We start from the raw sequence: 16215 nt of genomic DNA, 5'->3' as shown, positions 1-16215 counted from the left end.
ACTGATTCTGGCTCTGCTCAGCACCTCAGCAACAGTTTAAATTGAGAAATTAGCCATCATTTGGTGCTGTCATCAGAATTAAATAATTTGTAAGATTGAATATCAATGTTGCTGTAATAGGTTTTTATTAATAGCTGAAAGCACAACATTGTCACAGTTCTTAAAAAAAAAAGCAAAGCTAAAGATATTTTCTTCATAATTTGGTTATTTTAGGAAAGACTTGGAATTGTCGACAAAATTAAAATTTTAGCCTTTTGTCACGAAAGTACATCAGTTTTTCAAATTTGAAACTTTGTATAATGTGTGCAGGAATATGAAATTGACAAGACACTGGGAATAAAGGGACCCGAAGATGTAGCAAAAATGGGAATTGCTGAATACAACAGACACTGTCGAGGCATAGTGATGAGATATTCCAATGAATGGGAGGTAAGTACAATTGACTTAATATGATCCTCTATTCAGAGGAAGAGAACTATGGGTCAGAACCAATAAAAAGCCTTTGAAATGTTGCTAGCTGATCAGTATGTTAATTTTCCCTTTCTGTTTCGGAATTTGTGTTACAATTTCTCACATTGGCCTGCACGATGCCTAGCAGGTATTTGTAACATTTGAAAATGAGAATTTACATGTCTGACTCTGGAGATTATGATTTTGAATCCTTTTTGAAGCTTTCTAATTACATTCCATTGAAATACACATCTGCGGCTTCCTCTGTTTATATTACTTTTAATGGGTACCGCCTGTTAAAATTACAATTAAACTTGTCTTTTCATTGTCTTTCGCCCTTCCTACCACTGGTGGCGCTGTGCTGTTTTTGCATTGCTCTGCTCATCATTTTCTTAGCTTCAGTATTTTGCTGCTCCCCTCATCCCTGAGTTTCCCTCATTTTCCAAATGTTTCCTCATTTCAACACAGTTTAGTTTTTATTTGAAAATGAAGAATCTTGAGTAAGTTGCTTTTCATGCATTACATGGTGTTGAGATGAAAAAAGGTGTCCTGCTCCATTCCTGACCAACACTTCACCTTACTGCACAAGCGCAAATAATTGGCTGCTCTCACTTTTCTTTCTTTTTTTGACCATGTCATCCACTTGTGTTTTTTTTTGTTGCTCTGGATTTTAGAAGTTCCAGCCTAATATCCTTGTGGTTATTGGATTTTGTTTTTGGTGAGCTCTCCATCCTTCATCTTTCTGTGAATGTGACAATCTTTGGAGGGGGAGGGGAGATCTTTGTGAAAAGAAATTAACGGGGACATGGATATTGTCATGTATAAAGAGGTTGGGGAAAAGAGACCCAAAGATACAGGGATAGGAACACATGCACAAAGATGTAATGATAAGTTGAGGGGAAAGAGGCGGAGATGAAAATAGATTGCGACAGGCATAAGGAAAGAAAGAAGACAACAACTGGCAGTAAGAGATTGTCGCAAAGACAAGTGGGAAGAATACATCACAGAGCCAGCAATGTGGCAGAGGGAGATGAGAATGAAGAAAGTGAGATATCAAATGCACAAGAACAATGTGAAAGAGGGCAACAGAAGGTAGCAGATAGGCTTTAGGGTGCTGCTACTCGATTGTCAGGCTGCATGCTGCTATCCTTTGGTACAGTATGTTGCCTCATTCTAAATTGCTTAGTGCTGTAGTCTGCTCAAAGTCAAAAACTTAGCTTTTAAATTAAGTACAATAAATGGCCTTCACTTTGTAACTACCTCCAGTGGCACCACGAACACTTTCAAGTTTAAAAAGGTTAAGAACACCCACAATCCTCCCATTAGAGTGTATTCATAGTTGACAAAGTACAATCCAGCATCTTCTCCGTTGATGTGTATGATCTCTGAAGTAAATTAGTGGGTGTTCCCAACAATACTACTTTTTCAAATGAGGGACGCGTTTATTTGTAATACCTAAAAGCTCTGATTGGGTCCCCTTGATCACATGACTGATTACTGATTGGTCCCCTTGGAGGATAAGACACACCCAGCAGTTTCTTTGGAATGTGTAATTGGAACCACCCTGCCGACGTAATCGGTGACTTGGCAAAGTGTAATTCGAGCCATTCTGACTGCCGACTCCAGACAGAATAGAGCTCACTCTCACAGGTTAAGACCTTCTCTAACCCCTGCCAAACAAGTTCTGGCCCCACCCACTTCACCCAAGTTCATGACCTAATCCCCTGCTCCCCCCCACCCCCCCCAGCCCAATTTGCTGACCTTCTTTCCCACTGTCCCCTGGGTTGCTGACCTTCTCCCCAACCCCACTTCCCCCACCCTCTGACCTCACACGCCATAGAGGGGGCATTGTGTGTGGTTCATGGATTGATAACAAGTATATTGGGTATGAGGTGAATAGTGACAGTGTCGTGACTTCTGGATTTCGTCAAATCTTGCCACCTGCATCACGCTCTGAACACCTCCCCCCGGCTCTCCCCCCCGCCCAATATTAGACCTGGATCACATTCTTCTGCCATCCCCACTGTGCTCTCTATACTCTTTACTCCCCCCGCCGGCCCGCCCCTGCCGCCCACCGAGTTCCTGACCTGTTCTTTTCCCCCCCCCTCTCTCTCTCAACTCTCCCCTCACTCTCAAACCCCTCTCTCGCTCTCAACCTCTCCCTCGCTCTCAACCCCTCCCTCGCTCTCAACCCCTCCCTCGCTCTCAACCCCTCCCTCGCTCTCAACCCCTCCCTCGCTCTCAACCCCTCCCTCGCTCTCAACCCCTCCCTCGCTCTCAACCCCTCCCTCGCTCTCAACCCCTCCCTCGCTCTCAACCCCTCCCTCGCTCTCAACCCCTCCCTCGCTCTCAACCCTTCCCTCGCTCTCAACCCCTCCCTCGCTCTCAACCCCTCTCTCTCTCTCAACCCCCCCCTCTCTCAACCCCCCCCCCTCTCTCAACCCCCCCCTCTGTCTCAACCCCCCCCTCTCAACCCCCCCCTCTCTCTCAACACCCCCCTCTCTCTCAACCCCCCCCTCTCTCAACCCCCCCCTCTCTCAACCCCCCCCTCTCTCAACCCCCCCCTCTCTCAACCCCCCCCTCTCTCAACCCCCCCCTCTCTCAACCCCCCCCTCTCTCAACCCCCCCCTCTCTCAACCCCCCCCTCTCTCAACCCCCCCCTCTCTCAACCCCCCCCTCTCTCAACCCCCCCCTCTCTCAACCCCCCCCTCTCTCAACCCCCCCCTCTCTCAACCCCCCCCTCTCTCAACCCCCCCCTCTCTCAACCCCCCCCTCTCTCAACCCCCCCCCTCTCTCAACCCCCCCCCTCTCTCAACCCCCCCCTCTCTCTCAACCCCCCCTCTCTCTCAACCCCTCCTCTCTCTCAACCCCCCCTCTCTCTCAACCCCCCCTCTCTCTCAACCCCCCCTCTCTCTCAACCCCCCCTCTCTCTCAACCCCCCTCTCTCTCAACCCCCCCTCTCTCTCAACCCCCCCTCTCTCTCAACCCCCCCTCTCTCTCAACCCCCCCTCTCTCTCAACCCCCCCTCTCTCTCAACCCCCCCCTCTCTCAACCCCCCCTCTCTCTCAACCCCCCCTCTCTCTCAACCCCCCCTCTCTCTCAACCCCCCCTCTCTCTCAACCCCCCCTCTCTCTCAACCCCCCCTCTCTCTCAACCCTCCCTTTCTCTCAACCTCCCCCCTCTCTCTCAACCCCCCCCCACTCTCTCAAACCCCCCCCCACTCTCTCAACCCCCCCCCCCACTCTCTCAACCCCCCCCCCCACTCTCTCAACCCCCCCCCCCCACTCTCTCAACCCCCCCCCCCCCCACTCTCTCAACCCCCCCTCTCTCTCTCCGATCCCTTTATCCTTCTCGCCTCTCTCCAACCCCCTTCCCTCCCCGATCTCTCTTTCTCCGACGCCTCTCTGTCTCCTGACCACTTTCTCCCTCTCTCCGACCCGTCTCTCTGATCTGATCTCCCTCTCTCTCTCTCTCTCTCTCTCCGACCACTCTCTCTCCGACCACTTTCTCCCTCATTCGACCCGTCTCTCTATCTCTGCGTTCCGAACTCCCTCTCTGATCCGATCTCCCTCTCTCTCCGTTCTCGCCACAGATCCAGTGAGGGGCTTTCTCCCACAGAGCTGAGGAAAGCGTGGGCCACGCCACATGGCAGCTGCAGCTGTACTGCACATGCACAGCTGGACCTTGGTGACATCACGCATGCTCATAAGGGGGTCGGGTGCGCATGCGCAAAAAGAGGCGGGGCCAACCGTGCGCATGCACAGAAGGGCGCAAAATTGTTGTTGCAGATAATCACTCCGTTAAATAAATTGCAAAGGAATAACTTCAGGATCTATCTTTTTGGTCTGTCTGGCTCCATAACACATTGTGATGCATTTGCTCACTGGGGTGCGGAATAGAGTGGAAAATGAATACATTTGATTAACTTGTTTATTTGGTGTTTAAAACTTTTGCCATAATATTTAACAGTATGGTATATTTTGTGAAATTAATTTATTTGATATTCTCCAATATTACAAGACGTTTTTATCATTCAGCTTTTACTATTTTATGACACGAGCATCTTTGTAATATTTATGATGCTTGGTTTTCATCAACAGTACGCTGTCACCCGATTGGGACGCTGGATTGATTTTAAGAATGATTATAAGACCCTGTATCCTTCATTCATGGAATCTGTTTGGTAAGTCTTAAAATAAACCGTATCTTTTCTTTGCAACCGCAATTGTTAAAATATACTAAGTGTTGAAAATTAGCTGATGAAGTCAGATTTGGTAGATTTGTTGGTAGTTTAAAATTATACCTTCAAGTTCAGTAAGTTTTTAAACATGCGAGAACTTCGGCAGGCTGTGCGTTTTAAAAAATATTTTTTTTTTTACACAAAACAAAACTGATAAACTTGTAGTCTGTAGACTTCAATTTATTTTGAGGCTCCTCTCTCACAAAATGGTCAGTTGTGGAGGAGAGGTGATGTCTTTGGAGTAACGAGCGTGGATTAAAGAGAAAAATTCAATGTGGTAGTTCTCTATTGAGTGACTCAAAACGTTTCGAAGATTTTTGATGAATATTTCCTCCTACTGGAAGAATAAGGAAATTATAGTTCAACTGTGCAATTTGCTGAAAATGATTTCAGGAAACATCGTACTTTGGTAAATGTTCTAAAATAATGACATTTTACAAGATCAATCTTATTGCAGCTCATTCAACTCTGGATGTCGGATAAGCATTCTGACAGCACTGTCAGTGGAGAGGTCAAGGCGAGTGATGGAAGGGTAGAGTTGGGTATCATTGGCGTACATGTGGAAGCAGACCCCGTAGCTGCAGATAATATTGCCAGGTGGCGCTGTGTAGATGAGGACTAGGAGGGGAGCAAGGATAGATCCTTGGAGGATTCCAGAGGCTATGGTGTGAAGCCAGGAAGAGAAGTTATTGCTAGAAATGTTGTGACGACAATCAGATCGGTAAGAGTGGAACAAAGCGAGGGCAGTCACACTGAGTTGGTCAGTGGAGAAGAGACGTTGAGGATCTGGATGGATAATGCACCAAAATCACAGAGGATGTTGTTAATGACTTCATGGTTAGACCACACTTGGAGTACTGTGCACAGTTATGGTCTCCGAATTATAAAAAAGGATATAGAGGCATTGGAAATAGAGCAAATAACATTCACAAGGATGATACCAGAACTGAGAGGATATACTTATCAGGCAGGCTGAAGCTCTCTTTTTCTAGAAAAGAAAAGATTGAGGGATGACAGAGATCTTTTAAGATTATGAAAGAGTTTGATAGGATAGACATAGAGAAAATGTTTCCATTTGTGTGGGAGTCCAAAGCTAGAGGTCATAAATATAAGCTAGTCACTAATAAATCTAATAAGGAATTCAGGAGAAACGTCTTTATCCACAGATTTGTAAGAATATGGAATGCGCTACCAGGAGTAATTGAGGCAAATAGCATGGCTAAATCTAAGTGGAAGCTACATAAGCATACGATGGAAATTGGAATTGTAGGCAATAATGATTGGGTTAGATGAAGAGGGGTAGGAGGAGGCTTACTTGGATCAATTTAGTTAGTTTCTTCATAATCTTAAACTTCATTGAGCTCATCTCAAAGTCTACTTTGAAAAAAAACAAGCCCAACTTAATCTTTCCACACAGTCAAATCACTGAATAGCTGAGCCTTGCAGACCAGGAAGGTCCTAGGTTTGATGCCCAATCAGGCTGTAATTAGTTGTTCTCAATCAGATGGGGTGGTCACTGGGATGCTACAGGATGTACTTGGGGTTAGCGGATGGAAAATTGGCCAGCTTATCCTGTTTTTTTTGATTGCTATCCAGCAGCTGCTGCTCAAAATGCATATGTATACATGGACAGCCAATGAACACGGGACTAGGTTCAGCTGTGATGGTTCTTGTAGTCAAATAGCTAGCCAGTACTCAGGGTCTTGGCTACTATATGAAGAAGTCACTTGGAGGAGGTATCGGTAGGCATCTGGCAATTGTGGATCCTTACTTGAGCAAGGAGTTGATCCTTTGAGGGATCAGGAAGAAAGGGGCGAAAATGGCACAAAAAAAACCAAACCATATCTTTTCAACTTGTTCCTCATACCTAAAATAGTCTTGATGCTCACTTCGAAAGAGCCATAATGGGTAATTGTGTATAAATCAAATAGGTCGATTGGTTTAAAGCGAATGTATAAAATGCAAATCAATTTGGCAGTTCTCAGTTGAGTTCAGACTGTCTCATCCAGTTCTGGAGAAGCAAATCTTTTCTCCAGTTAAATATTGGGAAAACCAAAGCCATTGTTTTTGGTCCCCACCACAAACTCCATTCCTTAGCCACTGACTCCATCCCTCTCCGAATATTTGTCTGGGGCTAAACCGCACTGTTTGCAACCTTGTTGTCATATTTGACCCTGAAATTAGCTTCCGATCACATATCCGCAGCATAACTAAGACCGCCTATTTTCACCTCCGTAACATTGTCCGTCTCCGCCCTTGCCTCAGTTCATCCGCTGCTGAAACCCTCATCCATGCCTTTGTTCCCTCTAGACCTGACTATTCCAACGCACACTGGCTGGCCTCCCATGTAAACTTGAGGTTATCCAAAACTCGGCTGCCCGTATTCTAACTTACACTAAGTCTCGTTCACCCTTCACCCCTGTGCTCGCTGACCTACATTGGCTCTTGGTTAAGCAATGCCTCGATTTCAGAATTCTCATCCTTGATTTCAAATCCCTCCATGGCCTCGTCCCTCCCTATCTCTAATCTCCTCTAGCCCCACAGCCCCCCGAGATATCTGCGTTCCTCTAATTCTGCTCTCTTGAGCATCCCTGATTATAATCGCTCAACCACTGGTGGTCGTGCCTTCTGTTGTCTAGGCCCTAAGCTCTGGAATTCCCTGCCTAAACTTCTCTGCCTCTCGACCTCTCTTTCCTTCCTTAAGATGCTCCTGAAAACCACCTTTTTGACCAAGCTTTTGGTTAACTGCCATAATTTCTCCTTGTATGGCTTGGTGTCAAAAAAAAATTGTCTTCTAATACTCCTGTGAAGCGCCTTGGACATTTTACTACGTTAAAGATGCTATATAAATACAAGTTGCTGTTGTAGTCTTGGTGGCCTACCTTCTGTTGCCTAAGCCCCCAGCTCTGGAACTCCTTGCCTAAACCTCTCTGCCCATCTACCCTTCTGTGCTAATTTCTATTTGTGCGGCTCAGTGTCAAACGTTTATCCTGTAAATAGTCCTGTGAAGCATCTTGGGATGTTTTACTACATTAAAGGCACTATATAAATACAAGTTGTTGTTGCATAAGTGTGCTTTTACAAAAGATCCAGCAGGTGGAGCTATACATCAAGTAAAACTGAAAACAACATTTGAAGCAACTAACTGTACTTGGTAGGAGTTGATGCCACATATGGTAAAGTATTAAGCATTTTGGGGGCTACACTCAACTTCATAATTTATTCAATCACTTTTGTGCTAAATAAGTTGAATTATTCATTAATTTAAAGTTAACAACATAACTAACACAACTTTGTGGTAATTTTGAATTAATCAGTTTTGAATTAAGAGGCATAGACCATAGTTAGCAATTGGGTATAGTACTGAAGAGAAAATGAAGGGTGAGTAGTTAAGGGGGCAGAGGAAGTAATGAGTAATGATGTTGGAGTGATGAGCACTTGGTGTGTGCAGTGCAGAACACTTAGATTTGAAGTTGATGAGTGGTGAAAAAGAAGACAGTGGAGAATATGGATGGGGAGAGAAGTTTGGAAAAAAATCCCCCAAAAAAGACAGCAATAAGCAGGCCTTAAAAAAGAAGACATTTGGGAATAGGCCTTCCAAAAAAGTGGGGAAAGAAAAACAAAATGAGCAATTGAGCTTTTTTTAAGAAAAGTAGCAGGGCAACAGAAAACACAGTTTGGAAATAGACGTTTTAAATGAAAAGGTACATAGCACAATGAAGCTCTTTTTAAAAAAAAAATACAAAGGGGAAAATGAAGGCAGCGTAACTGGGATTACCTTTTTTTAAAAAAAAAGGCAGCAGAACAGAGGCTTTTAAAAAAAAAAAAAACAGCACAGCACAATTGAACCAGTAAACAGTCAGTACATTGGGCCCAAAATTGTCCCGGAGTTGCTCCGTTTTTTTTGGAGCAACTTGATTTTTCTGGAGTATCTTAAAAATCCCCATTTTGCACATTCAATTTGCGCCAGTGTAAGTGAGTTAGTTAGGATTTTTTTAGTTTAGTTTTTTTCAAAAGGGGGCTTTACCAGCCACCTACACCAGTTTTGGCCATTTAAGCCACTTTGGACAGCTAATAGTTGCTCCAAACTAACTTAGGCCAGCATATGTGGCCACTTGTGGCCGCACAGAAAACCCTCGAGGAGAGTTATGAAATCAGCGCAGGTAGCCAGAGATAGGGGCGGGAAGGGAAGCGGAGAGGACCTTACAATGCACGAAACAAATGACAACAACATTCAAGAAGCATAAAAACCATCAAGAAGAAATAAAAAATAAAACTTAAGTACTACCTTCCTAAATCGGGCCCGGGAAGTCAGCGGCTGGCCGGTGCGAGAGGCCATTCTGCTGGGGATAAGTGCGGGCGGGAGAGCACAGGGAACTGGCCACATGCTCTCTGAACACACAGGCTGGTTGGGCTGGGCACCCAGAACATACAGGCAGACTGGGCTGGGCTCCCAGAAGACACAGGCTGCTGGCTGCAGGAATCAACGGACAGCGGGCCGGCTGGTGCGGGAGGCCACTCGACTGGGGATAGGTGCGGGCGGGAGAGCACAGGGAACTGGCCGATTGCCAATGTTATTCGCTACTGCGCATGTGCGAACGCTCCAATGCACATGTGCAGTGCTGCCGGCACTCTTTCCCGTGCAGGACCTTAGCTCTGCCCCCCAATGGAATCGCCACGCCGCGCCAAGCCCCAGGAGAGTCAACAAAGCGTCCAGAATCCGGGAACGTCTTTTTGGCGCTGTTTTGAGCCTAGAAAGTCGGAGCATTTCACGTGAGTGCGGCGAAAAAACGGGTGGGACAACAAAATATGCAACACATCAAATGCAATTTTTGGAAAAAAATAGTCAGTTTGGGCCTCAAATGAGCTATGCATAAAATGTTTAATATCTTATTTTAAAAATGAAAGTATAATTTTTTAAGTGAAATCACAATACTTCACTGTTGACTGTTGGGTCACACCACAACAGATTCTCTTTGCTAGTCTTGCATTGCCTTGCTCTTTGTACATACTGTACATTATTGTAAGAAACTATTGTCCTACATATTGATCACTGGCTTTCTGTGTAATTACTAACTGTTTAAATGAACGACCCTTTACTGTTTCTAGTGGGAGAATAATAATGGATGCATGATGACATTTAACTTACTATGCAGTGCAACAGTAGTCTATTAGAGAGCAGGTTTGTATTCTGATATCCTGAATCATAGAGCGGAATCTACATGGGGAGATTCTGAATCTGAGCAGAGGTGAGGCAAAAAAAATTAGGAGGCAAATTCCCCCTTCCCTCCATCATTGAGAGAATGTTGAACTTCAAGATTTACTGGCAAATATTGCAAGAGAGGCTCACAAAAGGTGCCCTAACTGGATACGAAAGGGTTAATGAAATTTACTTATGACAATGTAGTTATCCTGTGTGTCTTGAAATTTGTTTTCTTCTTAGGTGGGTGTTTAAACAGCTCTATGACAAGGGCCTGGTCTACAGAGGAGTGAAAGTTATGCCGTTTTCTACTGCATGCAACACGCCTCTCTCTAACTTTGAATCACACCAAAATTATAAGGTAATACTAAATTTCATAATTGCTTTTAAACATGCCTAGCAGTATTCCAGCAGTTCTACCACAGTAGTGTGGGTTTGAGAAGCTCTTTTGAATTTTACACTCTGAAAGCAAATGCTTTAGGACCATCATTCACTATATTGCTAGCAAGAAGTACAAATCCAGTCGGAACTGTTTAAATTGGTGAAAAATTTGATGATTCAGTAGTGATCTCCAATCTCTGCAATCAAAGCATTTACTTTTGCTCAACAAGAAAGGGGGATCTATTGCAATCCTCTTTGACTTAGTAGTAAATCCAAATTATAGAACTCAATTGCCTCAGTTGCTGCAGATAAATATTTCTCGGCAAAAGCTATTTTGTTGGTTAATCTATCTATTCAGACATGACAGAGCCCAGTGGCAATGCTACCCGAATTGCTTCAACTCCTCACAGACCAATGCTGCCCTGGTAGCGAAACTGATGCGATGAAAATCTCACAGAGCTCTTTGCAAATTGCTAAAGGGACAATAGACACCATATCAATTTACATATTAATAAAGTCTTTGAAATTTACGCTGTTGGCGCTGGGTGAATGCCCATCTTGCATAAATTTACCCTACTGAGTCAAGGAGAAAGGATTTTCTTTCAAAGAAAATGATACATTTCCCCTTCCCCTTTCCTGATGGGATGTAATTCCATTGATTGCAGTGTTCCTACTAACTCTGGAGAGGTTCCTCTTTTGGGAGGCGAGGCAGTTGGCTTCAAATAATGTTGGAATTTGTGAGTTCAAACTTGTTTCGGTCAGATGTTTACTCACGAAATAACTCTTGACTGCATTTTCCCTATTCGTTGAAACGTGTAACAAACCCTCTTTAAGGAAAAGTGGTGAAATAAATATGTGGCTGGCTACAAGCTGCCCAAGTGCACAGGATTCTTGAGGTTAAACTACTGGCATAGTAGAGGAGGTGTGATGCATCATTAAATTAGCTTGTGTTTGAAAATGAAAGACTGATATTTTTCAAAGTGAGTTGTTGTGATACTTCAGAGCGGTATATATTTTGGAAGATTCAGATGGACTGGGTGGTTGCAAAGCATGTGAAATTGTAACAGTGATTCTGGTTTTCTTCCTATTCAGTCGGCCCTGGAGCCACATTTGCAGCATAATTAGATATATTTTATGGATTTCACCTCTCCATGATGTGATCTGGTTTAATTTGTGCTCAAGTCAAAACTCAGATTAAATGAGTAATTTAGTCTTTTTGACATTTTTCTTTAACGTTTTAGCCAGAAACAACATGAATATCATTAGCCATTTGGAACCCCTCTTACCTGGTACTCTCTTATCCGGCTACCTCCCTTGTTCAGCATCATTCCCGACGGTGGGGTCGCTGTGACCTAGGGCTGGCTGCTTCTCCTCCCCCCGCCACCTCCGGTGCTCCCACTGAGGCCGGGTTGGCGTCCTGTGGCCGGCTGCATTTCGCCCCAGCTTTGTCCTGGCAATCCTCCTGCCCGTTGCTCCGCCACTGCTCGAAGATGCAGATCTTGGTGCCACAGTGGAAGTTCTCCGGCTGGCAGGAGAAGCAGTTCTTGTTGGAAGATGATGGGGCGCCAGTTGTGCGAAAGGAGAGGGTCTGCAGCAGCCTGCTGCGCTCCTGGGTCGCCCCCGTTGTACACACGCACCCTGTCGCTGTAGCCCAGTTGTAGGCGGAGCTGAAGCCCGATGTGCCGGCTGTCCATGTCCACCATCCAGGTGCAGTCCAGCTGTGCCGCGGCGTGCTGCGGGCGGAAGTAGTTGGGTGACACGAAGGAGCCGTAGAAGTTGCCCAGCCTCTTAGCTCAGTTCCTCCTCTCCCCGCTGCCTCCGAACCGACCGAAGCTGGGCTCGAAATGCTAACCTCCTGTCGTCCGGCAAACCCAGGCCAGGTCCCAAGGGTGCCGGAAAGAGGTTCAACTTGTAATCACGTTTTCGTATTAATCTTACGGCAAGGCAATTATAAACAACATTTTAAATTAGAAATCAAGGGTTGAACATTTCCAGTAAGCATATCCAACTATTTGTGCATGTAACATAAATATCTAATTGTAATTTTTTGGTAAGATTATAATTTATGCCTTGTCTTAATGCTTGTAGGATGTTCAAGATCCTTCTGTCATTGTGACTTTTCCACTGGAGGAGGATGAAAGTGTATCCTTGGTTGCTTGGACAACAACACCGTGGACCTTGCCTAGCAACCTTGCTATTTGCGTCAGCCCAGAATATCTGTATGTAAAAATCAAAGGTAAACTTTGTTGCAAACCGAATTACAGAAGTTTTGAAGTCTCTGAAATTTACAATATAATTCCAGTTTGCTTTCTGTTAGGAAATCTAATTAATATTAACAGATCTGCCATGGCATTGCTTACCAGTGAGACAGAAGTCAAGCTGTTGTAAAGATGTGCATGCACAAACTGAAGGATTTGGAAAGCAGTTTGTCAGAGATCTTCAAGAGAGTGAAGTAAATGTTTGGTTCCTGAAATATAAATAGTTTCCTTCCTGAGTTCCGAACACCATCGTAAATTGCCTGACTTTCTCAAAGTTTTTAAAAAATTCGTTCACGGGATTAAGGCATCGCTGGTAATGGCAGCATTTATTGCCCATCCCTATCCTGAGCCATTTCAGAGGGCAGTTAAGAGAGCCTGGTTATAAACTGATAAAGGTCAGGAGTGGCAACTCCTTGTGTTCTGTGCCATTTTAAAAATCACCAAAGTCACATGTTCTTTTAGGTGGGTGACTCTGTTTTTTGCATCTCCAGAGACTTTTGAAATGATAGCCCAACGACAAAGATGAGGTTAATGGGATTACTGGGGTTCGTGACACTCGCATCGCTGTAACGTACATGTCTCCCACAAGTGAGAGGTTGAGGTTGGTCTTCCTGTGCACTCTGAAACGCAGTCATGATGTTTTTTGGTCATGAGTTCTTTTTGGAACCAACAGGCTCTCTGCACCTTCAACCTCCTTTCTCGAATCTAAGCTGACTCTCCAGTGCCATATTGTGTGAATGCTGCACTGTGGAAGATGCCGTCTTTCGAATGAGATGTTAAACCGAGGCCCTGTCTGCCCTCTCACGTGCAAGTAAAAGATCCAATGGCACTATTTCGAAGAAGAACAGGGGATTTCTCCCTGGTGTCCTGGCCACTATTTATCCCTCAATCAACATCACTTTAAAAAAAAAACAGATTATCTGGTCATTATCACATTGCTGTTTATGGGAGCTTGCTGTGCACAAATAGAAACATAGAAATTTAGCGCAGAAGGAGGCCATTTTGGCCCATTGTGTCTATGCCGGCCGACAAAGAGCCGCACAGCCCTCGGTCAGCAGCCCTGAAGGTTACATATGAACCCACGAACAATGAACAATGGTGGAAAGGCAAAGACCACCCAGGCCAACCAGTCCACCTCACACAACTGCGACACCCTTTATACTGAAACCTTCGACACTCCACCCCAACCGCAGCCATGTAATCTCCTGGGAGAGGCAAAAACCACATTTAAAAATCCAGGTCAATTTAGGGAGAAAAAAAATCTGGGAAAATTCCTCTCTGACTCTATCCAGGCGATTGAAACTAGTCCAGGAGATCACCATGGCTGTATTTGATTCCCTGCAGTACTAACCATTATTTCTGCGCCGGTCAACAAAAGGTTATCCAGTCTAATCCCAATTACCAGCTCTAGGTCCGTAACCCTGCAGGTTACGGCACTTTCAATGCCCATCCAACCATTTTTTAAAAGTGGTGAGGGTTTCTGCATACACCACTCTTCCAGCAGTGAGTTCTAGATCCCCACAACCCTCTGCGTAAAGAAGCCTCCCCTCAAATCCCCTCTAAACCTTCTCCCACCAACCACCTTAAAACTATACCCTCTCGTAATAGATCCCTCCACCAATGGAAATAGGCCCTTATATCCACTATGTCCAGGTCCCTCAATATTTTGTATACCTCAATGAGGTCTCCTCTCGACCTCCTCTGTTCCAATAAGAACAAACCCAGCCTATCCGATCTGTTCTCATAGCTAAGAAAGCATTTACCAGGCAGCATCCGAGTAAATCCCCTCTGCACCCTCTCTAGTGCAATCACGTCCTTCCTATAATACGGCAACCAGAACTGCACGCAGTACTCCAGCTGTGGCCTAACCAAAGTATTATACAATTTAAGCATAACCTCCCTACTCTTATATTCTATGCCTCGGCCAATAAAGGCAAGCATTCCGTATGCCGCCTTAACCACCTTATCCACCTGCCCTGCAATTTTCAGGGATCTGTGGACAACATTCCAAGGTCCTTTTGTTCATCGACACTATTAAGTGGCCTACCACTCAATGTGTATACCCTTTCCTTATAGCCCTCCCAAAGTGCATCACCTCACACTTCTCGGAATTAAGTTCCATTTGCCACTGCTCTACCCACCTGACCAGTAGATTGATATCCTCCTGCAGCCAGTGACTTTCCTCTTCATTATCAACCACACAACCTATTTTAGTATCATCTGCAAACTTCTTAATCATACTCCATGTATTCAAATCTAAATCATTGATATATACCACAAAAAGCAAGGGACCCAGTACTGAGCCCTGCGGAACCCCACTGGAAACATCCTTCCAGTCATAAAAACATCCATCAACCTTTGTTTCCTACCTGCAAGCCAATTTTGGAGCCAACTTGCCACTTTGCCCTGGATCCCATGGGCTATAACCCTCGTGACCAGTCTACCATGTGGAACCTTATCAAAATAGGCTACTGCATTTCCTACGTTACAACACTTCAAAATGTACTACATTGGCTATAAAGCGCTTTGGGATGTCTGGTGGTCATGAAAGGCGCTATACAAATGCAAGTCTTTTCTTTTTCCTATCGCGCCACCCATTGTGATTGGTGTTCATTATTGGTTTCCATTCCCTGTATTCCATGTTCCAACCCCACCCCCCAATTGACTTTAATGGCTCTTCCTTGGCAGCCTTCCCCTTGCTGGTCGGATTTCCCATGCCATGAAGATCTCTATCTCCCCTGACCTGAATTTCTTCCTCTTCAGTGCTTCTCACTTACCGCCCCCCCCCTCCCAACCTCAACCTTGCTGGCTGGATTGCTGTGCCACACCTGCCACTGCCCCAGTTGATTGAATTTTCCCAATCTCGCCCCACCCCACTGTCTAAATTTTGCACTTCACCATTTCCTCTCCGGTACTGCGAAGATTTCCCAGATCGAAATGCAACGATCAGCACTCACTCTTGTGCCTCTCTCCCTCGGTTTCTTCTTCCTCTTGCCCTTCTTAACTGAATACTGTACTTGGTCTTGATTTTCTGTGCACTGCCACAGATGCTCGACTAATCTCTGCTATAAAAATCCACATCCGAAAGTAAAGGTAAAGAACGGTTCTACTATATTACATGTATAAGCCAAGGAATATTTAAAACTTGAGAAAAGATTAACCTACTTTATGTCTTAAATAAACATATTTACATTCAGGGGGTTTATCCAGAGCATACCTGCAAACTTGAAAATGGTGTGGTCTTTCCAGAACTAATCGCTGTTTAGATATTAATATTTTTTTCCCTGGTTGCTTTTAAGTTTTGAGGTGAAAAGAAATGCAGCTGATGTCACAGTTTAGAATTCGTCACAAAGCAGCATTCTGAGATGTTTCTTTTTGAGCTCTTTTCCACTTGTTAGTTTTCTCCTCCAGTGCACATGTGTTCAGTTGTCTTAATGTACTTGCAAAATGTAGTTGTTGGTAATCAGCTATTAGAAAATATACATTGTCTTATGTCCAAAGGTGCCTCATAAAATATTGGAGTACATGGTTTAACTTGTTTTTGATCCAATCACTTTCTGGAAATGGCTGTGATTTTCATCTGTAGGAATTTTCCAGATGTGCAGGAGGGCTGACATACTCGAAGTGGCTAGTCTTGCTGTCGGTCTCAATTTCTGAGAGTTGTCGGCACAAATGCATGCTGGTAG

The 16215-nt window shown here is 44.6% G+C and overlaps 1 protein-coding gene across 2 annotated transcripts in view; it reads left to right on the top strand.

The window, feature by feature from the left end:
• The window catches only part of iars1 (isoleucyl-tRNA synthetase 1), a 295901-nt gene that overhangs the window by 26432 nt on the left and 253254 nt on the right, over positions 1 to 16215 (top strand). For both annotated transcript variants that reach the window (XM_070895389.1, XM_070895388.1), the window contains exons 4-7: positions 310 to 429; positions 4551 to 4633; positions 10134 to 10251; positions 12360 to 12507. In XM_070895389.1, the coding sequence (XP_070751490.1) occupies positions 310 to 429; positions 4551 to 4633; positions 10134 to 10251; positions 12360 to 12507 (469 nt within the window). The remainder of the gene's footprint in view (positions 1 to 309; positions 430 to 4550; positions 4634 to 10133; positions 10252 to 12359; positions 12508 to 16215) is intronic.

The sequence above is a fragment of the Pristiophorus japonicus genome, chromosome 12, assembly GCF_044704955.1.
Source record: "Pristiophorus japonicus isolate sPriJap1 chromosome 12, sPriJap1.hap1, whole genome shotgun sequence".
Taxonomy (NCBI): domain Eukaryota; kingdom Metazoa; phylum Chordata; class Chondrichthyes; family Pristiophoridae; genus Pristiophorus; species Pristiophorus japonicus.
This window is presented reverse-complemented; position numbering and strand designations above follow the sequence as displayed.